General features: G+C 37.0%; 1 protein-coding gene across 1 annotated transcript; it reads right to left on the bottom strand.

Annotated features, from left to right (window-relative positions):
* Nucleotides 1-2,240: 2,240 nt before the first annotated feature.
* Nucleotides 2,241-26,157, bottom strand: LOC306997922 (uncharacterized protein). The gene is made up of 13 exons (XM_079611524.1): nt 25,939-26,157; nt 16,981-17,061; nt 13,273-14,184; nt 10,374-10,475; nt 10,091-10,197; nt 9,545-9,603; nt 9,318-9,454; nt 8,309-8,443; nt 7,889-7,931; nt 7,524-7,561; nt 7,273-7,369; nt 6,961-7,147; nt 2,241-3,358 (listed from the first exon to the last, which is right to left on the bottom strand). Exons 1-13 carry the CDS (start codon nt 25,985-25,987, stop codon nt 3,236-3,238), a joined length of 2,070 nt encoding a protein of 689 aa, XP_079467650.1. The 5' UTR covers nt 25,988-26,157; the 3' UTR covers nt 2,241-3,235.
* Nucleotides 26,158-26,255: the final 98 nt, after the last annotated feature.

The following is a 26,255-nucleotide window of genomic DNA, read 5'->3' on the forward strand; positions in this document are numbered from 1 at the left end:
TCTCTCCTCCGTTCACCCAGCACTGTATCCTCCAGCTAGTCTCTCTCTCTCTGCTGTCATTATGTCACCACCAGAGACAGAAGCAGGTGGGCGTTGTACGCAGTGGGCATCACCCCCCATCCCATTCATCCTCTGTCTTTTTTCTCTTTAGATGATTGTGTTCACTTGAGCAGCTCTGAAAGCCTAAGCACTCATTCACTCACAGTCAGATGGAAGATCAGAGGCTCTCCCCATCCCCCTTTTCTCTATTCCACAGGCATGCAGCATGCTTATGTTTTGTGCATGTGAGTTTGTTGCTGTTTCTTTGTTGTGATACGTATAGATGGATTATTCCAGGCAGAGCTTAGAGGTCTGTGTCTGTGGGTTTTCTTGCACGTACAGTAGGGTTCAGAAGACGAGACCATTGGAAATCTCTGGATATATTTTTTTTTTTCCTAATTAAACCTGGATGTGAACAGAAACTTTTAGAATTCTGATCATGTTTGAAAATAAATAAATAAATACATTTACAATACAATACATGATTCTTCGCTGTTTGGGTCATGAATCAAAACAGTAAATTTGTGACATTTATCATTCTTATCAACTTCAACTTACAGATAGCTTTTTTTGTTTTTGTTTGTTTATTTCTTTTAAATCGTCTAACTTGTCAGAGACAGTAACTGATGATATGATTTATTATTAAAGGAACACTCCGACTTTTTGTGACTTTAGCCTATTCACCTTATCCCCCAGAGTTAGATAAATCCATACATACCTTTTTCATCTCCGTGCGTGCTATAAGTCTGTTTGACGCACCCACCGCTAGCCTAGCTTAGCACAAAGACTGGATGTAAATGGTTGCAGCTAGCATACTAATCCAAATAAGTGATAAAATAACGCAAACATTTTCCTATTTACATGTTGTGATTTGTATAGTCACAGAGTGTACAAAAAACAAAGTCACATGAGACACAGACATATTTTAACCGTATAAAAACTGGGAACTATATTCTCTGAAGGCGAAGCACTGCTACTTGGGCGGAGTGATAACCGCAGCACCTGAGACGCGCCGTGGTGAGGAGCAGAGAGTTCGTTCAGAGCGCGTCTCAGGTGCTGCGGTTATCACTCCGCCCAAGTAGCAGTGCTTCCGCCTTCAGAGAATATAGTTCCCAGTTTTTATACGGTTAAAATATGTCTGTGTCTCATGTGACTTTGTTTTTTGTACACTCTGTGACTATACAAATCACAACATGTAAATAGGAAAATGTTTGCGTTATTTTGTCACTTATTTGACAAAAACATCGCTAGCGGTGGGTGCGTCAAACAGACTTATAGCGCGCACGGAGATGAAAAAGGTATGTATGGACTTATCTAACTCTGGGGGATAAGGTGAATAGGCTAAAGTCACAAAAAGTCGGAGTGTTCCTTTAAAAAAAAGCGTAATTGAAAAGTTGATATTCTAATTTATGAAAACATTTGTATTCAATTAAAAACTGGTCATTTTAAAAGATAACATTTGTTTTAAAAATCTATGGATAATATAATCTCTAATGAAAATGTATTAAATTAAAAACTGCTATTTGTATTGAAACATTTTGATTAAATACAGATAATATACATAAGTCAGCAAAAATAGGGCCATGTTAGTATGAATTCATTTTCTCTGTGTTTTCACATGTGTTTTACCTGTATTTTGAATTTTGTATTGCATTTTGTTGTGTTTTAGGGTTGAGGTTCAGAAAAAGGTAGGCTACTTGTCATTTTCATTTAGGACATTATCTGTTTTTCAAAAAAAAAAAAAAAAATTTGAGTCAAACGTGTAATTAAAAATGTTAAAAGACATTAAAATAACCATTTTCAAGTAGTCTTTTACATGCAGTATGTTTAAGCTAAGGTGTGTTCAATTAAAATATGCCATTAGAAACATTATAACATCAACATACTAAATTCAAAATCTCACTAAATAGAAGATTAAAGACTTGCAAGTTGTCCAAACACAGTGTGCTTTTTTGAAAGGGCCATGTGGTCCTCTGACAAAGTAACCTTGCATAAATAACATAAATAAATACAGTCAGATCCCTTCATTTTCGGGTGCAGGGGTCATTGAGGGTTGAAAGTGTTGTTTTGGGATGTCTGTCTAATTAATTCTGAGACAACATCTGTTACACCTGATACACACACACACACACCAAAAGAAATACATGTGGATGTGCGTATGCATGTGTGGAGACATATACAAGGACAGCTGGACAAATATTAGATAACTATTATTATATTAATTTATTTCCTTTCAATATACAGAACAAGAAAAATCACTTTGTCTCAAGAGCATTTTTTTTTTTTATACAAAAGCCTTATGTACAGATATAAAATCTCCCAGTGACACATAAATAAGTATATATATGAAGCAAACAGATGGTTAAGTAAATACAACAATGTCATGTTCTGATTTAAATAAATATGATTATTGGCACAACTACAGAGGACACATGGTTAAGAACTCCTCTTCAATGCATAAGTCTCCTATTCAAAGGAGAACATAACAGTCAGGCACAGAGATCAATTTCTGGTGGCATGCATTGTCCTGGCATAAAATAAATGAATGCTTTGGAGAAGATATCAACGAAAACTTCATCATAATTTAACACACAAACATGACATGCTCTCTCCTACAAAGTGCAATTGCTGTATCAGAAAATAGATTAGATCCAGATCTACTGGATTACACTGTATATTCTACCCCTTATTTCTTCCACAGATGAGACAAATTAAATATATAATGTGTCGAAATGTGGTTCAAAATGACATCATTTGTAATATAGTATTTTGAGTTGAAAACCACAGTAACATGCATGACAGACAACAAAACACTGAATATGATATACATTGCGCAGACGAAACATGGTAAGAAATGACAAGAAATACAGATAAGTGGTTGTTCAAGGTTCATCTCTCATTAACATACATAAGACACGTCAGTCAAGCTTGTGGTCAAAGAAACCCAATCATCAATGCACTTGTAGGAAGTGAGCATTTTATCCTGGGTGAAATGGAATAACAGTAAAATCTTAAAAACAATGTATCTCTCGAATGCCATTTGCGTGTATACCTTGAGTTTGTGATCAGCTGTAACGGTTTTGACAGCGTTAACTTTCCTGAAACATTTTTGATCCAAGGCCTTTTTATAATTCATGTTGTTATTGCACTCTTTCTTTGTCCTCTTACTTTTCGGTGGCTTTTCCTGCTTCTTTCCTCATCTCTTCTCATCTCCTTGTATGAAGTATGGATTTTCATGACCCACCAGATAAGAGTAGCGTGTGGGGTTTGGGTCCTTAAAGGTCCTCATGTCTTCTGTGTTGAGGTCATACGAGCCCTTCTGCGGAAGAAATGAGTTCATATTAGCCACAGGTAAACACAACCCACAACCCTTCACTCTCTCAGCCCATCTCCTCATGCAGGGAAATCACAATTACCTGCTTAAAAATTCATGCAAAGCTTAAAATGGCATGCAAACCGCTGAAAACAGAGACCAAAATCGAGATGTCATCTAGAATGTAACGGCAATTCACCTCAGAATCAGAATGTATTTAGTGGCGGTAAGCGGCGATGTCACAGGGAAAAGAAGAAATAAAGAAAAGTATAGTAAAGGAATATTCCTTCCAAGTCAAATACAGTTTAAAGGGGTGGTATAATGCCCTTTTCATAAGATGTCAAATGTGTGTATGTGAAGGTTTAGCTCAAAATACTACACAGATATTTTTATATAGCATGTTAAACTTGTCACTTTTTGAGGGTGAGCAAAAACGCACCGTTTTTGTGTCTGTCCCTTTAAATGCAAACAAGCTGCTGCTCCCAACACAGGGGCGGAGCTTCAAGACCTTGTGTCCTTTTACCTCACATAGACATGCACTGAAAATATCAATGTTCATGTTCAAACCGGAGTCAGACAATAATGGAGAGACTCAAGAAGAACTGACAACATGTAGAATGCAACAGGACATTTTTGAATGGTTAGTTGATGAATTTATGTAGCTTATGTGTAGTTATCTTGACCATCTATAAACCGTGTTCCGGGGGCGGGATTTATGTAAATTCTAGGGTTGGTGATGTCACTTACCCAGGAAGAATGTTGTGTAGTCCCTACCAGCTGTTTGTTGTAGTCCTTAAAAAACTATTTCTTTAAAAGCAAATATCTTCCTTTGCCTTGAACTTTAAGCATTGTAACTTTACAGATATTGTTTATGCTCAAACAGCAACATTACACACTAACTAAAGTTAGAAAAGTGAAATCATAATCAATCACCCCTTTGAGTCATAACTGATGTTGGTCCTGCAATTATTATTTTGGTTATGCTATAGTGATTAAGAATTGACACACTTAACTTTTAAATTGTATTTAATCCAGAATATTCCTTTACTTGGAAGAACTTGGACACTAAAGTCCCTTTAAGGCACGTCAGTTCACGTGGTGGCAATATTCGTATCGCAGCTACTTTCAGCTACAAGCGGTATATAAAAAAAAACGATTTATTATATTTCAATAGCATACACTGCTGTTCAAAAGTTTGGGCTCTGTATTTTATTTTTTTAATGTTTTTGAAAGAAGTCTCTTCTGCTCACAAAGGCTGAATTTATTTAATCAAAAAATCAATAAAATATTAATACAATTTAAAATAAGTGTTTTCTGTTAATATATTTTAATGTACTTTATTCATGATTTTTCTGCATCATTACTCCAGTCTCAGTAACTTAGTGTCACATGATCCTTCAAAAATCTGATTCTGAATGCTGATTTGCTGCTCAAGAAACATTTCTTATTATTATTATCAATATTTTAAACAGTTGTGCTGATAATATTTTTTTTGTGGAAAACGTGATACTTTTTTCAGAAATCTTTAATGAACATAAAGTTCAAAAGAACAGCATTTATTTGAAATATGAATATTTTGTTACATTAGAAATGTAGACATCAGAAAACATTAGAAACTCATTTTTACAGAAAATTAAATCCGTTCTTGCAGAATAAAAGTATTAGTTTATCGTTATAATCTTAATGAGCCCAAATTTTGAACGGAAGTATATTTCAAATCAGTAATAAAATGTGACAATAATCTTGTCATATTTTGTACGTCTTAAGCTCAAATCTACTGAGCCCCTAAAGGGACATGGTGGTGGAAAAAATATGGGATGGGAGGAAAAATTGTTTTTTCAAAACTTTGTGTTCTCTCGCAAAATGTTGGGGTTCTCTCGCATCGCATATTTTTTCCACCACGGTGTCTCTTTAGGGGCTCCATACAAATCACATTTACAAATATTGTATTTTTCAGGCTGGTCCAGCTAATTTTGCATGTAGAGTAAACAAACACGCGATTGGCTATTTTAACTGTCAGGCATGACTTCCAATCCTACAGCCGCCAAATTAAGCCCTTTCAGTGACTGCCGTTTTTAAGGCAAAACTACAGGAGGTATGTTCATGTTGTGCATTCATATATGTACAAGTAGACCCTTTTTGCCTTTTACAGTCCCTGACGACGAACTATTGCACACTTTAACAGCCCAATTTTTTCATCGGTGACTTACCTTTCCTCTAATCTTCTACGGTCATAGTGTTTGGAGTGAGGCAGTATCAAGTCCGTATACGGAACACCACATTCACAACACAGCAACCATAAATATGTACACAAACACACACAAAGAGGTTTGTTTAAGAGCTCACCGATCATAAAACTTGTACATCTAATATAATTATTTTCAAAAAAAATTAAAAAAAATTAATTAATACAATTTTAATTAAGAAATCTACTGAGTTTGCACTACTGTTAGCTTTCAATTCCTTTCAATGCAAAGGCACAAATGCGATAGACCCTCTTTATGTGTGGCCTGGTTAGGACTGCACCCACTCATATGGACTTCAGTCATTCAGTCAAGTAATACTTGGGTGAAAAATTAGGATAATGTAATCTTTGGTTTAATTCATAGTATGTTAGTGGAGATCAGGCAGGCAGAGTAAAGATTAAGAAATAGATTTGGGTCTGATTGAACAATATATTTAGTATTGGTTAGTGGTGTGATGACACTATTATTGGTTACGGGGTTAATGGAAGAATTGGAGGGAACTGTAACTTACAGTGGGTTCATTTCTACAATTATTAAAAAGAGGTACAGTAATAAGCGATATAAAAAATGTATATAAATACACCGTAAAAAATTGGGGTCAGTAAGAATCTTTAATGTTTTTTAAAAGAAGTCTCTTCTGCTCATCAATGCTGCATTTCTTTGCTCAAAATATGCAGCAAAAACAGCAATATTGTTATTACAATTTAAAATAACTTTTTTATTTAAATCTTTTTTTTAAATGTAATTTATTCCTGTGATGTCAAAGCTGAATTTTCAGCATCATTGTCAGTGTCACATGACCCTTCAGAAATCATTCTAATATGATGATTTGATGCTCAAGAAACATTATTATTAAAATACAATGTTGAAAACGGTAACACTTTACAATAAGGTTAGTTAACTACATTACTTAGCATGAACTAATATAATGCACTGCACTTATAAAGCATTTATTAATCTTTGTTAAAGTTAATTTCAACATTTAGTAATACTAATAAAAAAAATCTTTAACTGTGAAGTAACATGAACAAACAATGAACAGCTGTATTTTTTATTAACTAACGTTAACAAAGATGAACAAATACAGTTACAAATGTATTGCTCGTGATTAGTTCATGTTAGTTAATACAGTAACTAATGCTAAATAATGAACCTTATTGTAAAGTGTTACCAAACAAAAAAAAACATTCTCAATTATTTATTTTATTTAATTTTACAGGGATATATTGTTTTATTAAATAAAAAAAAAGACCACACATACGTTTGTCTTTGAATCGGTACGAAACCCACTGTAAGTTAAAGATCGGTGTAACTTTTAATGACAACTTATTTGTGAACTTTTGACTGGAATGAGGTACTCACCAATCCATTACTGTGGCCTTTTTTGCCTGGCCCTTCAACCATCTCCAGGTTGTTGCCAAAGACATCATTGCTGGAACTAGATGTGAGAGTGACACGAGGAATATGGCCGATATCCTGAGAGGGCCACGTGGCCCGGATTTCCTCAGTAGGATACGGGCTGCCGAAATAATTGTCGTTTGACTTCCTCCTGAGAAATAAGTAATGCACACACAAAAATATCAACAAGTGAGAAATGTACATCCATACCTAAGCATAAAAGACACCGTAGAAGAGAGATTCAAATGCACGTCTATACCTTTCATAAACACTCACCTATGAGTCACACAGACGTAGATGAGAACAGCCAGAATTACAATGAGCAGAAGTCCCCCTAGCACACACGCCACCACCACTAGAGCTAACAAAGAGGCTACGCGGAGAGACAAAGGTCATTAGACACAAATATACACGCAAAATCTATAATTTAGCACAGAAAACAAGCTGATCAATGTATTGGTGTAACTTAAAATAACTATTGCTTTAATGGTTAAAAAACAAGAAATATTGTAATAATAATATCTTACAGTCATCACAGTTGAAACCGGAATAGCCAAATGAACATCTGTAAAAAAAAAAAAAGGGAAATACATGTTGAAACCTATCCACAGACATCTGATTGTAGCAATACTGCCACAACACAAGAGGGCAGTAGTTTCTATTAACACCCTGAACAGTGAACACACACTCAACCATTGAATAGAGCTTGTCAATTTAAAACAAGGAAGGCAATTAGTATTTCTGAACCATCACCTGCTCTGAGGTATGTTTTCTTAAACGAAAATCGCTATTTTAAGGCCTTACAGGTTGGTGAATGAATGAAAAGCTCTAAAAAAGTAAACATGTTGTTTAGGTGTGTGTATTCAGAACAAAGAAATGAAATGGTACTCACGGAACACAGACATCTGCCTGTGCTTTGTAGCCACTTGGACAAACTGTGAAAAGATTAGAAAGTAAATAGTTGGTTTTGTGTTTGAACATGACACTACAATAATACAAGACTGTTGTTCTTACACTGGGATTTTATTTTACATAATGTAGAAATAAAATAAAAAATATGTATTATTTTTGGTCAGTGTACTGAACATTCTGAACCCTGATCTTACCAGACCAGGATTAATGTGTCTGTTACCATGGATAAATCCACGTCAAAATCAAAGGTCACAGACGATTATGATATGCACACACACACACACGCACACACACACACACACACACACACACACACACTCACACTCACACACATATGGAAGCCCATGTGTTTTTTTTTTTATTTGCACACAGAAAGGGAGTACTAAAGACACACACTCACCTCTACAGCTTTTGGGCTGGTAAGGGCTGCGTACGTGGCCAGGTTTGCAGGTACAGAGAACGGTCCCATCTTTGGCCTCACACACTGTAGTGTCAATATCACAAGGAGCAAGATCTTGCTCACACAGATTGCTTACTAACAAGAGACAGAGAGTGAGAGAGACAGAGAGTATAGTAGTGGGTTGTTTAGAGAGAAGTGTGTATCTAAAGTCCTTTACGTTTTACAGCATGTTAATTTTAAATGGTGCTGCGATGCAACTATGGATTTTTAAAGTATAAATATTTCATAGGCTCATTTAATTTCATGTAGTTTCATTTCATATGAATACCATAAAACAAACATAAGCAAACATAAACATAAATTGCTGCATTAAAGTTTTAAGTACAACTTTTTTTTTTAAAAACATGAGTTGTCAACTTGTTGATTATATAATTGTTACAGTGTATTTAAAAAAAAAAATATTAGTTTTAAATGTTAGCATGTGTGGCATGGTTATTTCAGCTCCTCAAAAGTATTTAATGTGAAATACCTCAGTATAGTTTACGTATATAGAGAGACAATCTTTTATGTGATCTAAAACATTTCACAATTACAAAACATGGCCACAATCATGGCTAAACACCTAAAGTTTGTGCACTGGCACTTAACTGTGTTCCTATTTGAGGAACAATCGATGCCATTTAATACAACTGCAAAGAGAAGCTGTTTTATCAATCTTTGTGGAAATTTGTATAAAAAATACTACATGTTTTTTATATTAACACTGTGAAGGTGAATTTGTTGTTTTATTAATGTCTTTAGAATGAATGTCAAGTAATGTATATATAAAGAATGTATTTAAAGAATGATTTATTATGTAAAATTGTTTTTAAAATGATGTGAAACCAAATATTGTAAATTTATGTAACCAATATACTGAATTGTATTCATTTATAATGTGGACATTAAAACATGTTTCACTCTGTTCATAGAGCGAAACTTAAATACTAAATCTTTTCAAGATACTCACCATTGTATACAGCATCAGCAAGAATGCCACCCTTAGCTGCATTTATACCATTAACAATGGCCGATGTAAACGATTCCTGGGTGACTGGAGAATTTGGCTCAAAATAACTGTTTACTGAAGCCACTATACTGCCAGGCCTGGAAATATTTACACAGAGATTAGTAATTGGCAAATATAATACAAAAGAGAAGAGCTTTGTTTAAGAACTGTTTGAAATGGACACTTACGTCAATCTAAGGACTGTGCTGTTAATGTAGTTTGTCTGGTTACGCAGAACTGCATTGACCTATGGTGAAAGGGAAGAATGAGTAATGACTTTAGACTCACTGAAACTGAAGGATATTGATCCAGGATATGGAATTTTTTGAAGTATTTACTTTGGCAGTCCCAAGTTCAATTAAGCTTTATTGGCATGACTTTTAACCATAACAGTCTGTACTGCCAAAGCTAAATACAGCAATATTTTAACTTGTATATGAATATAGCTATATGATAAATAAATATTATTCTATATTTCTATAAATATGATTCTAAATTCTATAATATGCATGATAACAAAATACACTACATTTGCGATCAACAACTTTATCCAAATTTGTATTGATATATTTATTTCGTCGAGTTATTAGATTAATCATTTTATTCTTACTTAATAGTTATACAAACAGACTTCATAAACTGCACCGTTTTAGTGTGAAGAAATACATCTTTGTAAGTAATAACTGAAATGTTAAAGCTAAAACACCTGATTGTAATGTAATTTTGTGACATACCGCAATAATGATCTCATTAGCAACTGTCCGGAATTCAGGTGAATTGGGATCATACATTTGAGATAGAAATGTGCGGTTCACCTTTAGTGAACTAGGGAACGATTTAGCTGGGGAATAAGAGAGAGTGAGGGTGATAAATAAAGATTGCTCTTAATAATTACTATAATCACATGAGTCGTATTATACAAATTAAAAGACAGAATGACTTTCTGTAATGTCCCATGGCCCTGTGTAAGAAAGGTTATAAGTGATTGACAGAGATTGGCATCAGACAGATACTCACTTTCCACACAGGCATTATTTAAAGGAAAAGTTCCTGTCAGACACTGACAGATGGAGCTCACACAGACACTGAGTGGTGGGCAGGGCACTGAAGGACAGGTAGCTAAAAGAACGAAAGGAGAAAGTATTAGGCATTTATGAAGATTTACAATTCATGAACATTACACTGTAATCCACAATCACACAAAGCATTCATTCAAACACACCTGGTGTGGTTGTGGTGTTAGTTGGGTTAGTAGTAGATGTGATTGGTCCAGACGTTGAGTTGGTAATGGGTGGTGTGGTAGCATTTCCTGTTGTAGTGTTTCCAGGTGTAGTTATGTTTGGTGTGGTAGCATTTACTGGTGTAGTTGTGGGTGGTGTAGTAGCGTTTGCTGTTACATTACTCCCTGGTGTAGTTGTGGGTGGTGTAGTAGCATTTACTGGTGTAGTCATGGGTGGTGTGGTAAAGTTTACTGTTGCATTATTCCCTGGTGTAGTCATAGGTGGTGTGGTAACATTTACTGTTGAATTGTTCCCTGGTGTAGTCATGGGCGGTGTGGTAACATTTACTGTTGCATTGTTCCCTGGTGTAGTCAAGGGTGGTGTGGTAACATTTATTGTTGCATTATTCCCTAGTGTAGTCATGGGTGGTGTGGTCAAGTTTACTGTTGCATTGTTCCCTGGTGTAGTCATGGGTGGTGTGGTAACATTTACTGTTGCATTGTTCCCTGGTGTAGTCATGGGTGGTGTGGTAAAGTTTACTGTTGCATTGTTCCCTGTTGTAGTCATGGGTGGTGTGGTAACATTTAGTGTTTCATTATTCCCTGGTGTAGTCATAGGTGGTGTGGTAAAGTTTGCTGTTGCATTGTTGCCTGGTGTAGTCATGGGTGGTGTGGTAACATTTACTGTTGCATTGTTCCCTGGTGTAGTCATGGGTGGTGTGGTAAAGTTTACTGTTGCATTGTTCCCTGTTGTAGTCATGGGTGGTGTGGTAACATTTAGTGTTGCATTATTCCCTGGTGTAGTCATAGGTGGTGTGGTAAAGTTTACTGTTACATTGTTCCCTGGTGTAGTCATGGGGAGTGTGGTAAAGTTTACTGTTGCATTGTTCCCTGGTGTAGTCATAGGTGGTGTGGTAAAGTTTACTGTTGCATTGTTCCCTGGTGTAGTCATGGGTGGTGTGGTAAAGTTTACTGTTGCATTGTTCCCTGGTGTAGTCATAGGTTGTGTGGTAAAGTTTACTGTTGCATTGTTCCCTGGTGTAGTCATGGGTGGTGTGGTAAAGTTTACTGTTGCATTGTTCCCTGGTGTAGTCATGGGTGGTGTGGTAACATTTAGTGTTGCATTATTCCCTGGTGTAGTCATAGGTGGTGTGGTAAAGTTTGCTGTTACATTGTTCCCTGGTGTAGTCATGGGTGGTGTGGTAAAGTTTACTGTTGCATTGTTCCCTGGTGTAGTCATAGGTGGTGTGGTAAAGTTTACTGTTGCATTGTTCCCTGGTGTAGTTGTGGGTGGTGTGGTAAAGTTTACTGTTGCATTGTTCCCTGGTGTAGTCATAGGTTGTGTGGTAAAGTTTACTGTTGCATTGTTCCCTGGTGTAGTCATGGGTGGTGTGGTAAAGTTTACTGTTGCATTGTTCCCTGGTGTAGTCATGGGTGGTGTGGTAACATTTAGTGTTGCATTATTCCCTGGTGTAGTCATAGGTGGTGTGGTAAAGTTTGCTGTTGCATTGTTGCCTGGTGTAGTCATGGGTGGTGTGGTAACATTTACTGTTGCATTGTTCGCTGGTGTAGTCATGGGTGGTGTGGTAAAGTTTACTGTTGCATTGTTGCCTGGTGTAGTCATGGGTGGTGTGGTAACATTTACTGTTGCATTCCCTGGTGTAGTCATAGGTGGTGTGGTAAAGTTTACTGTTGCATTGTTGCCTGGTGTAGTCATGGGTGGTGTGGTAACATTTACTGTTGCATTGTTCCCTGGTGTAGTCATGGGTAGTGTGGTAAAGTTTGCTGTTGCATTGTTGCCTGGTGTAGTCATGGGTAGTGTGGTAAAGTTTGCTGTTGCATTGTTGCCTGGTGTAGTCATGGGTGGTGTGGTAAAGTTTACTGTTGCATTGTTCCCTGGTGTAGTCATGGGTGGTGTGGTAACATTTACTGTTGCATTATTCCCTGGTGTAGTCATAGGTGGTGTGGTAAAGTTTACTGTTGCATTGTTGCCTGGTGTAGTCATGGGTGGTGTGGTAACATTTACTGTTGCATTGTTCCCTGGTGTAGTCATGGGTAGTGTGGTAAAGTTTGCTGTTGCATTGTTGCCTGGTGTAGTCATGGGTGGTGTGGTAAAGTTTACTGTTGCATTGTTCCCTGGTGTAGTCATGGGTGGTGTGGTAACATTTACTGTTGCATTATTCCCTGGTGTAGTCATGGGTGGCGTGGTAAAGTTTCCTGTTGCATTGTTCCCTGATGTAGTCAAGGGGGGTGTGGTAAAGTTTACTGTTGCATTGTTGCCTGGTGTAGTCATGGCTGGTGTGGTAAAGTTTACTGTTGCATTGTTCCCTGGTGTAGTCATGGGTGGTGTGGTAAAGTTTACTGTTGCATTGTTCCCTGGTGTAGTTAGGGGTGGTGTGGTAGCATTTAGTGTTGCATTATTCCCTGGTGTAGTCATAGGTGGTGTGGTAAAGTTTGCTGTTACATTGTTCCCTGGTGTAGTCATGGGTGGTGTGGTAAAGTTTACTGTTGCATTGTTCCCTGGTGTAGTCATAGGTGGTGTGGTAAAGTTTACTGTTGCATTGTTCCCTGGTGTAGTTAGGGGTGGTGTGGTAGCATTTACTGTTTCATTGTTCCCTGGAGTAGTTAGGGGTGGTGTGGTAGCATTTACTGGATTAGTAGTGGGTGAGGTGGTATCGTTTCCTGTTGTAGCATTACCTGATGTAGTGTGTGCTGTAATTGAGACATTGCCTGTTGTGCTAATGGGAGGAGTAGTGTCATTGCCTCTTGTAGTTTGGGGTAGAGTTGTGCTGTTGCCTGGATCAGGTGAAGGAGTAGTTGTGCTGTTGCCTGGATCAGGTGAAGGAGTAGTTGTGCTGTTGCCTGGATCAGGTGAAGGAGTAGTTGTGCTGTTGCCTGGATCAGGTGAAGGAGTAGTTGTGCTGTTGCCTGGATCAGGTAAAGGAGTAGTTGTGCTGTTGCCTGGATCAGGTGAAAGAGTAGTTGTGCTGTTGCCTGGATCAGGTAAAGGAGTAGTTGTGCTGTTGCCTGGGTCAGGTAAAGGAGAAGTTGTGCTGTTGCCTGGGTCAGGTAAAGGAGAAGTTGTGCTGTTGCCTGGGTCAGGTAAAGGAGTAGTTGTGCTGTTGCCTGGGTCAGGTAAAGGAGTAGTTGTGCTGTTGCCTGGGTCAGGTAAAGGAGAAGTTGTGCTGTTGCCTGGGTCAGGTAAAGGAGAAGTTGTGCTGTTGCCTGGGTCAGGTAAAGGAGTAGTTGTGCTGTTGCCTGGGTCAGGTAAATGAGTAGCTGTGCTGTTGCCTGGGTCAGGTAAAGGAGAAGTTGTGGTGTTGCCTGGTGCAGTTACGGGATGGTTTGTTGCATTCCCCAGTGTAGGTACAAGTGAACTTGCGGTGTTGGATGCTGTTGTTACAAGTGCGGGTGAAGTTGTGGTATTTCCTGATGTACTCACTGATGAACTTGTAGCATTTTCTGGTGCATATGTGGAGGAGCTTGTCACATTGTCTTGAGTAGATAAAGGTGGAGATGTGAAATTACCCCCATGCGTTGATAGCAGCGGAGTTGTGGCACTGTTTGGAAATTGTGTAGTTGTATTCCCAGATGGAATGCTTGGTACTACTGTTGATGGCCACAAACACATAATCACATGTAACCACACATAAAGTTTTAAGAATCTTATCTAAAACAGAACCAATGGCACCTGAAGCTGTACAGTTGTACACACTGTGCATGCCAGGATCACTCTGAGTGGCGTTTTCCTTGCAAATATTTCAGCAGTTATTATGTGTCTCATATTTCTGTCGACTGAACCAGTGATGCCAGTCATTTGTGACCATAATTTTTGGAGTCAGTTCTTTCTTGTCAGATGTTTTAGATTAGATATAAGATGTTCACTGGAATTACTGCTTATCCTAATTCATGCTTATTGCCTATTTTAATTTCTTTGAGAAAGATTTTAGAGAAAGAAGTAACTTTGTGGGCGGATCCCGGCGCTGTTGCTATTTTCCCAGTGGGATAAATGCCTCTTGCGCCTGACGCAAATCTAAAAGGGGTTGGTCTGAAGTAGCTTCGTTATTCATAGGTGTGGTTTGGGCGTAACGTGAAATAAACCAATCAGAGCGTCCTCTCACATTCCCTTTAAGAGCAGACGCGCTTGTTCGCTATTATAACGGCGGATTTGCCAGCGCACGCCAGGAGCAGTTCACAGCCGAGGAGACCGACGTTCTCGTCGTCAGGGCCGTAAAACACAGAGAAGTGACATTGGGAATGATGGGAGAAACCCAGCCAAATTTGCTTCGGTTAAACAGGCGTATAATTTGGGTAAATGTGTAGCCTACAGTGATGCGCGGGTCAATGTATAAACAACCCGCACCCGACCGACGTTTTCAACTAACCCGCCCGCAACTCGGACCGCAAAAAAAAAGAAAGAAAATATTGTACCCGACCCGCTTCCTGACCCGCGTTTTTTTAAAGTAGCTAGTAAATGCTCATCGTAGCGTCATGGGCCATAGACGGAGGAACTAGGGGTGCGCATTTTTCTGAATGCTGTGGGCTATGATATAGCCTATAGTGTTTTGGAATAAAGGCTTGATTTATTCATTTATTTCGTTTCATTTTCTTAACAATTAAGATGTGTTTATCCAGTCTAATCGGAGTGTGCGTCTCTCTCCCGACTTTCCCAACAAAAATCCCCCTCTCAGCAAACAAAAAGCCCCCTCTCAGCAAATACATAAACTGACATTACTGAGCTATATGTGTTTAAAAGTAGGCTATTAAAATGGCACAATGGCATTGCTCAGTTCAACGTGTTGGGAAATCGGGCATTTTGTCCCGCGTCAGCTTTTATTCAAAAGTTAATAACGCGCTCAACATTCAAAAGGTAAATAAGGATTTCCCACTTTCATCTGCAGACTGAGCTCGTGCGTCATCCTCGCGCCAGTTATTCAGCCAATAAAGTGTAGACCTATGTATTTCATAGAACATTTTGTCTAGTACTATATCAATTACAAAGGTTTACATCTTTATTTCAAACGACCCGACCGACCGCGACCCGAATATCATTAAAAATATTTGTGGATGACTCGTAACCGCGGGTAACCGCGGGTGACCGCATGCACCCGCTCATTTTGGATCAACCCGCGCATCACTGGTAGCCTAATCTATTTTTACAAAAAAAATCTAGATAGATCTTTTTCACATCTTCACGGACACAACAATGATTTCCCTCGTGTGTTAATATTTTTCCTTGTAATAATGTAGCCTATGATTTGCAAAAATGAAAACTGCTGCGTCTTTTTATAATTATTAGAGAATCAAAGTAGATGCGTGTTAACACGCTACATTATGGCCAAGCACGCGCCCTTAAAATACCATATCACTAACGCGCAACGCGCCACTGTCCTTAGACTGTTTTTTTCCTGGTCAGTGGCGCAATTGCTTTCTAAAACTGGAAAATAGCACCAGGGCAGTTTTGCGCCGGAACACGCCTCCTCTTTGCGCTGAACCGCCCCCGCGAGCGCAAGTTCATTCCCTAATTTACGGACGTGCGTCTGTGGAGGGAAAAGTCCGCTGTGCGCGGGTGCAAAATAGGAATGATACATGCGTCGGTGTTCAAAGTCAATTGCGCTGGGTGCACGATAGGGCCCTCAATGCTAAAATGTGTTCTCAGAACTCCGTACTGTTTCAGGTAATACTGTATACATGATTAACACTGTATAAAATATGCTGTATTTATAACTGTATGTATTCAAAAGAAAAGACATGTGTTATAACAGTGGTTGTGTACATTGCTACAGAAATAAGCATGTGAGAATTAAAATTCATTGACAAATATCTGAATTAAGCTGTAGATAAATAACAATGACCTATTTTGTCAAGACTAAAGATCTTTATATCAAATAAAGTGTGCTAATATTTATTTGTGGCTATAACTAGTAGCTGCTCCACTAAAAAGCTTAAAGCCCATCCTCACTTCATTAAACATATGAGAGAGAGAGTAAAACCAGCATAAAAACAACAATAAATTATTTGGTTATTTAACAAGCAACAGCAGAAGTTGAACAATATAGATGTACAGTATTCTGGTTAAACTGTTTTCAGAAGCATATGCAAAGCTTGAATGACTAGTCTAAGGACTGAATGACTGAACTATGAATGACTTGACTGATAAAATTAATGGAGAGTTTTTTTTTTACAAAATTGCATTCATCACTTGAATGAAGAAACATTGCTTGTGCGGCTTTGCTTCTGAAGCAGGAGTATATTAGCAAGAATATTTATTGAGCTAGCAGAGGCTGATGTTGTGTTACTGTTTTTATATAGGTTACTAATAATGTCTGATATAATGACTTCATCTGCATTGTAGTGATTGTACTAGCTAATGTTTCATATTGGAAGTAGAGAATGTGTCCTTACCTGCAGTATCAGTAGAGGTAGCATTGTTTGGGCTATCTGTGGAATCACTGCTTATTGTGGGATCCTCAGTGGATGTCAAACCTGTGAAAATTGCCAAAATTGGTCAGATGGCATGAGATGCATACATATACAACGAATACATACAATCTTGGGACACACATTTCAGTCTTCAATTGGTTTCCTGTATGTTTATTGCAATCCAATCAAACACACCCATTGCATTCAATATTTTCCGAGAACAAACAGTCATATAGAGTGACTGTCTCCTGCAGCTAAATACTGCTTGTGTTAATACCTAGCAACCACACACAAAAGAACAATAGATTAACAAGGAAAAGTGAACTCCAGAACACACACACATAGAGAGAGAGAGTGAGAGATAGACTATGTCATGTTTCTATACCTATTGCTTTTATTGTTTGCTTTTAAAATTAAATTGGATATCTAAACACAGACAAAGAAGTGAAATGAATTAGATTGGAGAGCTAGTTTTTGGCCTTGGTGTGTGTGGTCACCATCACATTTGACTAGTTGTCCATGGGAACAAAACGACGTGAGAATGAGTAGATGATGATGGGATTGTCATTTTTTCGAGCAACTATCCCTAAAGAAGTGAGCATGAGAAAGAAAGGAAGAAAGAAAGAAAGAAAGAAAGAAAGAAAGAAAGAAAGAAAGAAAGAAAGAAAGAAAGAAAGAAAGAAAGAAAGAAAGAAAGAAAGAAAGAAAGAAAGAAAGAACCATCAGGCTATTTGCATAGCTGCCTGTTAATTTATTAACTTTTTTTCCACTCGGCTACACGCTCATGGATAGATCACAGTTTACCCAGCAATAAAGTCACATATATTCATGCTTAGTGGAGAGGAAAATGTCAACAGAATTGATTCAAATAGGCTATTACCAGTCTTGTTTATAAGAACCATATGTCACCCTAATTAAACAATGTTCATGTCTTAAGAGTGCTAGCTGAATTCCCATTTATGAGCGTAAGTCATGTACAATCAATTAAATTGAAACAAAGTAGTCTTACAAACATATATATATATATATATATATATATATATATATATATATATATATATATATATATATATATATATATATATATATATATATATATATATCTTTGAATGTCTCACATGTTGGGTGAGCTTTGTAAAGGAAAATCAGGTTTAATGGACCCCTTTACATGGATACTACATCAGTTGTACAGATTTTTTAATGTCTCAAAGGGTGCAGGTTTTTTTTCACTGACAAAGATATATGCTGATAGACATTCACTATCACATAAGCAGTTCTGCAATCTGCATTTCCTGAAGATTTAAGGGGCTTCTTTAAAAGTAAAGATCCACCAGACTCAGAGGCACTATGCTTAAATCAGAAACATCTGTTTCTCTTCATAGTTTATCACATAGTGAGGACAAAAAGTGAAAACATAACGGTTACTCACAAAAATTAAATATATATTTCACTCAAAAAAATGCTGGGTTGTTTTAACCCAATTTTGGGTCAAATATGGACAAACCCAGCCGTTGGGTTAAATTTTTTAATTACATTTTTAACCCAAAGTTTAGGTTTGTCCATATTTGACCCAAAATTGGGTTGAAACAACCCAGCATTGTTTAGAGTGAGATTCCACAAAGGTACATGCTGTTGTATTTAAAATACAAAAAAAATTCTAATCTAATCTGCATTATTTTATTAAAGAATGGCATTTATAATACATCTTGTGTGTTCTCCCAAGGGCAGTGCATGATTCAGGGTGATTAGCCTACTACTTGCTAATCCGTTCCAGACACAAAAGAGATGAGTGGGTTACGTAAGGTCCAGTTCTAGCTTAAAGCATCACCAGAAAACTAAGTCTGAATGAGGAATGAGGCTGTCTGGGTCAAAGACCACATAAGACTTTACTTCTGACCAGAGCAGGGGTCAGGTCAGATGTCATCTTAGAGGAATTTACTAAGTTAATTGAACTTTTTCTACAGATCTCTTATTTAAGGGTAGTGGTCTGGACAGCAAAGGTTCATATTTTTATTTGTATTTTTGTCAATTTAAATAATATCAATGAACAAAAAATTGTTCATTTTTATTTCCAGTGAAGTTTATATTTACAATAAAATTTCTATATGTAATCCAAAAATATTGAAAAAGTATAAACAATTACTTAAAGCTTTTCAGTACAAATATTAAATAAAATGTATTTGTGACTATTGGAAAGGAAAATAATAAATTTTAAATAAAGATTACAAAGACAGTTTTATTTTTTATTAATTATAGGACTGTCAATTCAAAGGTAGTGGTAAATCATTTTGGATATTGATATTTTGTAAATGAAGTAGTAAATTCTGTTTTTTGGCGCAAACAAAGCACTCGAGTCGCTTCATTAAACCACTGGAGTCACATGGATTACTTTTATGATGTCTTTACTGCCTTTCTGGGCTTGAAAATGGTAGTTGCGTATAACTGTCAATGGAGGGACAGAAAGCTCTCAGATTTCATTAAAAATATATTTATTTGTGTTCCGAAGATTAATACTATGACATATAAGTATTTTCGGATGAATTAATCCTTTAACAACAAAACAAATAAATGAATCATTTAAAATCAACCATATTTTTTACATATATTTGATTTGTTTTAGATTTTGAATAATACAATAGGTATTATAAAGTATATTTATGATCATTAAGAAGAAACCGTAAGGTCAGTAACTTTAAGGTCAAAGTTAATCATCCAATGAATGACTGCTGAGAGCACTCACAGGATAGCCTATGCTTATTGAGGTTGCACTAGAATTCAACTACAGCATTCATTCAGGTCAAAGGAAGACAAGTTGCTTCTGTCCTGTTACCAGAGTAGCCAATGTCTCAACACCCTGTCCTCTAACCAAATTCCACTATTGCCATGTACAGTAGAACCTCTATTTCTGAATTAAAGTGTGTGTGTGTGTGTGTGTGTGTGTGTGTGTGTGTGTGTGTGTGTGTGTGTGTGTGTGTGTGTGTGTGTGTGTGTGTGTGTGTGTGTGTGTGTGTGTGTGTGTGTGTGTGTGTGTGTGTGTGTGTGTGTGTGTGTGTGTGTGTGTGTGTGTGTGTCAGGTATAAGATGACCTTGGAGCTTGTCCACACAGAACCTTGGAGCGTATCCACTCCCTCTCACACAGAAACAAACCCACTTGTGAACTATGTGGCAATAAGCTTAAATGTAAGATATAAAGCCAATATTACTTTTTTTAGACCAAACATACACACTGAGGGGCGGACACAGACAGTGTAAGAAAAACTAAGATGGGTTATGTGTGTGTGTGAGAAAAAGTGAAACGTGGGGGTTGACAGGCAGATCTGAGATGCCTCAAGGCTGAAGTCTTCTGCAGTCGTGGCTCGCTGCTTCAAAGCAGCAAACTTGATGCCAGGCAGCAGAAAGACCTGACAACTGTGAACTGCTTTCACCTCTTCTTCCTCCCACAGATAAACACATACTCACAACCACACACAATCATCTATCACCCTGGCTCTCAAAATCACATGTAACCTTCTCATTCTCGTAACCCAACACAAAAACCATGTCTGACTTTCTCTGACGCACACTGATTACCCTTTCTCTCTGTTTAAACATCTCCTCCATTCACTCCATGACTCAATTAAAATCTTTTGTTAAGTAAGAAAAGGGACTTCGTCCCTGTCACTAGCCAAAGCTGAGTTTTGGTTTTGACAATGAGTTGTTCAATATACTTTAATTAAAATGATAAATCCTAGTATGTATTTAGCGTTTGCAGTTTGAACCAAATATGCTTTTGTGTCAATAGTAGTTTAAGAACAGATCTATAGTTATATTATATTATGTTATACATTAATATAACATAAATATATAAAAAATTCTGTCATGAAACTAGATGGTGCTGACAATTCGCAAACACGCACAAAAAGAAGAGGCGGGATTTATCGCACAAACCAATCATTTCCAATCATAGCCGATGGAGGCATTGCCTCTTCTCACATGACTTTCCCTCTTCATTCTCAATTATCCCCCAACGTCATTCTCTATAGGGCACAGCTGCATCAGTAGCCAATAGTCTTGGTCAGCATTTGCTGTAGCATTCTGCAGCGTGCTTTCAGAAGCCCTCCACCTTCCCCAGCTCCACCTGTATAGATCTGCTATGGGTAATTCATGTTACCAGTGTTACACCGTGTTTGGCCACACACCGACTGGAGCAGTTCAGGTTAAGGTCCGTGAAAGTGATGTTGTGCCTCTTTAGGATATGTTATGCGTGTTGAACAACTATGGATAGAGAACTGACATTTGCATTTGCATCCTTCCCTTTTTACAGCAAGGGTGTGAGTAGAACTGTACATCAGCCTCTTAAGTTACACAATGCTATCTGATGTTTTAGACATTTTAGACACATTTTAAACTTTACATGTTTTATGGGGTGGGGGTGGCATATGTTGAAATTGTATTACTGGTACCATTGGTACTAGCATTTGAGCACCGGAGACTCTAACCAATAGTATCTAGCATACAAAAATGTGTATGCTGTGTTTCTTATGAGGCTTCTCTAAATATTAACAGTGACCTGACCAACCTGTTTACATTTCCCTAAAGGTGGTGACACATCCCAAATCTACTTCAAATCTAAAACTTCTAAACACACAGAAACTTGCGTGTGATCCATATTAAGCTACCTCACTAACATTGTTACATCCTCAGCCGTGACAATGTTGTTCCTCTATATCTTTCTTTTATGCCACAGACATGTTCTCAAATACTCAGTCTGTTCCTCCTTCACACTGCCGTATCTGTAATCATAATATCAGTAGCATTTGGAGATACGTGACCTCTGTTTAGGGTTTCTTTCTGGTGCTTTCTGGTTTCTTTGACTGAAACTTTTTAATGCCAGAACTCAGACATCCTGACAACATTTAAAGCAGAATCACATCTGGTCTGTTAAGTTAATCAGAACAAAACAATCAGGTAGCAGATTTAAAGTCACAATCTATGTTAAGTCAACCAGCTGTAGTTTGGCTTAAAAGGGCCCAAACAATTCAAAGTCTCTTGCGCCCTGAAAGAGATTTCTTGAAAAAAGTAATATTTAACTGCAGACGCATTGTTACTGTTAACTAACACTAAAACGACTAAAAATCATTTTTGTGAATTGAAATAAAATAAAATATGAATATTGGATGAAAAACATACAAATGATAAATGTTGCCTTGGCAACTAACTGGAAAAATAAGTTTAAGTTGCATATTCAAATTGATAAAACTATAACTGAAATAAAAATAAATGAAAGACAATTGTGTAAAATGGCAAAGGCACATAAATATAAATTTAAAAGCTAATTCAAAGTATAAATAAATAGTACATCAGTACATAAATAATACTAAAATAACACTGACTGCAGATTTCAAGTCATGTCATCATATTACTATTATATATTTGATCAAACCTCTAAGTTATGAACATGCTGACATGTTCATGACATGTTGACATGACATGTTGATTCAAATACAGTGGCTTGTTGGGCAAAAGGGCGTAATATTAATTTTCTAAGCAGCCTATGTACTTTTATTAAGTAATAACCTAAAACACCCTAGCAAACAAATAAAGCATTATAAACCATTAAGCAACACTCTGGGAACCATTCAACATACGTTTTATTAAGAAAATGTCAAAATTTTGAGTATCTTTGATTTACATATAGCACAAGTGCTAAATACATGTTTTAGATAAAGTTCCCCTCTTCATTGTTCCTTAACCACACTTCCTCTTTCTGTGTAAAATTGGTTGATTTTGCCATTTATAGACACAACAAGCCATTATAATGCCATATACTCTCCCTTACTCTCTCTTGCAAAGGCTTACAAAGCTTTAAATGCCTCTTAGGTAACAGATGGTTCCCTGGAGAAGCACTTCTGTGCTAGAACACACTGGACAAACTCACACTCAATCATATCCAATTAAAACACAGTCAGCTGCTGTCCAATTAAATGGGCAGATTTACTACCTCTAATCCCAATGAAAGAGAAGAGAAGAGAAGAGAAGAGAAGAGAAGAGAAGAGAAGAGAAGAGAAGAGAAGAGAAGAGAAGAGAAGAGACGAGAAGAGAAGAGAAGAGAAGAGGCCTTAATTACAAAAATAATTAATGTTATAAACAATTTCTAAAAACTAGAAATATCATGTGTGTGTGTGTGTGTGTGTGTGTGTGTGTGTGTGTGTGTGTGTGTGTGTGTGTGTGTGTGTGTGTGTGTGTGTGTGTGTGTGTGTGTGTGTGTAGGTAAAAAAAATCAGCAACTTAACTCCTTGTAGGTTTAGATGAAGCGTATGGTTAATTTACAGAGCAGGCAGTGTTAATTAACTATATTGACTGTATTAGAGAGCTTCTTTATCCCTCAGACGGCCAGATTAGCATTACAGCACTTTGCCTGGATTAGAGCACACTCTGAAACAAAAGCTTTATTCCACAATATTCCCAGCCTCACTGAATCAGACCTCAGAGGACCCAATAACATAATTTATTTTTAAAAATTTATAAAAATATATAGGCTATTTTTTTACTTTTATTTCATAGCCTATTTTATTCTGCTGTTGCATGTACTATTGCAACAAACAAATGAACAAGGAAAAACCAAGGAGTGTCCTAAAGACCCTGTTTTGTTTAGAGCTACGTTATTATGTCTAGATACATGATCTGAAATTAGATCAGAAGATTTGTCCAAAACTATAGTTACTCATTTGAAAACATCACCTTAGAACTAACAACAAGACTGCAACATTCTGACATTGCTTTTATACAACAGTTCAATAAACAAGAAGTTAATATTGAATAACTTACATTTTAGACACAATATTGCTTTTCATCAAAAAAAAAAAGTCCCAAACAAAGCCACATCAGAACTTTAGCAGCACACTTTAGTGGTGTTTGTTTTTGTAATGAATCATTCAGTGTTTTTTAACGAATCGGCTTAGCATATGATTCAATGACTCATTCACACACACATTTAGATCCCTAATGAATCAGCTTTTTTGAACGAAATGATTAAATATGTAAATGATTCAAATGTCAAATTCTGTAAATAATATATATTGGGCTATAACATCCTCAGCAGAACCTCTGTAAACCTCCATCAGTAATATGATACGCATGATGATTATGGGTTACTGAAGATATAAGGAAGATATAAATACGGCCTCTCTCACACACATGCGTTTGTCATTTTCCTCACATTTGACATCTTGCCATCCTGACATTCTCTCTTTAACTTGCTCTCTGTCTTTGACAGGTCCCCCGGTAGGACACAGCTGGACTTGGTGCCAGACAGAAAGACAGGACATACCCACAGGCTATTCCTCTACCACACACACACACACACACACACACACACAAACACACACACACACACACACACACAATGACTTACTTTATTAGAAACTCAAACCAGCCCTGGGGCAAACATGTGATGCCGTATATACACAGATTATTATGTTTAACTAGGCCTTGACATAATGGTAATTTCGTAACTTGAAATTTGAGTGGAATTTATGAAATACACTTATCAGCCTGTGATCAGTGAGTATTGAAATAAGGCTGCGATAGAGTCATCACAATCAGAGCTGCAACACAAAAGCATATATCCTGAATGAAACAAGTTATTTGATCGCCTATTTCTGTGTGTAGATGCTAAAATAAAGGATGTGATGAAGCAAATCCCCAGGAGTGCTCACTTGTGTGCGTGAATGAACACTGGAGAGTCTCAAAGTCATGTCTGGCTGTGTGTGACACAGTGACTCACCACAGACTAACCCTCACACCACACAAAATGCCAAAATTAAACAGAGACACAAAAACACTGTACACTTGAAAATAAAATAAACTCAATATCTTTTTAATATTGTGTTTTATTATAGAATTACAAATCAACGTTTTCTCTATTCTTTTTAAAGACAGTGTTGACAGTCTTTCATACTATTCTCACACAAATAAAATCCTGTAGGTTTACTTAATTTTTACATTTACTATTAGGCAATAATGGATATTGGATATAAAAGGGGAATAATCCAAGAATAAATAATTTAATAATTATAGTTATTGCTTGTTTCATTAAATGTAACCTACAATTTTATAACGTGAATCATTCAGTTACTTATTCAAAATGAGTCTCTGTTTCCCACTGACCACAAATGTGACCAATGACATATTTGCATGTGATCATGTATTATGTGAGAAAGAGCAATTTTTAAAGAAAAAAAATACTATAGGCCTACTAATAATAGACCCTTTCAATAGCCTACTATATTTAATCTATATTTAAAACAGTTGTGTTAGCTGCATGTTTTACGAAGTTTTTCAGAGGAACAACGTGGTAATGTCACTTTAAATTAGCCATAAAAATGTTCACATGAAATCAAGACACTGCACTTTAATTTATAGTTGACGACTCTGTCAAATGCTTCAGCGCCATCGGCTAGTTTTCACAGTCTTAAAAGTACATTCCGGACGCAAATGGTGCATGTAGGTTAAAGTGAGTTAGCTAAGGACAACGCTGATATATCGTGCCTATAAATGCTGTCTAGGTAGTCAGATCACTAAGTTTTGAATCTCGAAACTATCATTTAATTTATTCCGCTTCAAAACCGTATAGGCTGCGGAAACTATTTTGTACCCAAAGTCTTCCACGGAATCACTCAAATGTGCCTCACGTTTTCGACAGGCAAAAGTTGTGTCTTTTACAAACAGAGACCAACATTAGTAGCCTAATAAATAAAACACTAAATGGAAATGTTCGCGTTTATCCAGCACTCGAGACTGTCCATGGTCCTTAAAACCAAAACATATCCACGGCGCAAGTCAAATGAACACCAGTGGGTTAGTCTAAATAAAATTGCTATCTTTTTAAACATATAGCCTAGCCTACTTACGTAGTTATCTAAAATAAACACGTCAGCACACAAAAACACGCGGGCTTACCTGAGGTCGAGATTAATATTAATAGGCAGAGTTGATGTGTCCGTAACATGGTTCTCTATTTAAGTGACGTTCATACAAATAAAATAGATAATAACAGGCTTATAAAAAAAAAAAAAAATCTAATTCCCCAGAAGATTCCTCCGTGGCAAGGGCTTTATGTCCGTTAACTCGGTGTCTTTCGGAGGTTTATTTCCGTTGGAGGACAGATCCGCTACAGGTGGCTTCAGAGAGCACAGCCAGTTAAATACGCCTGCAGGGGGAGGATACTTAGGCTACAACCTGGATTGCGAAACTGGACTCTTAAAATCAGTGTGTGG

The sequence above is a fragment of the Phoxinus phoxinus genome, assembly GCF_949152265.1.
Source record: "Phoxinus phoxinus genome assembly, chromosome: 1".
In the NCBI taxonomy this organism is placed as follows: Eukaryota; Metazoa; Chordata; class Actinopteri; order Cypriniformes; family Leuciscidae; genus Phoxinus; species Phoxinus phoxinus.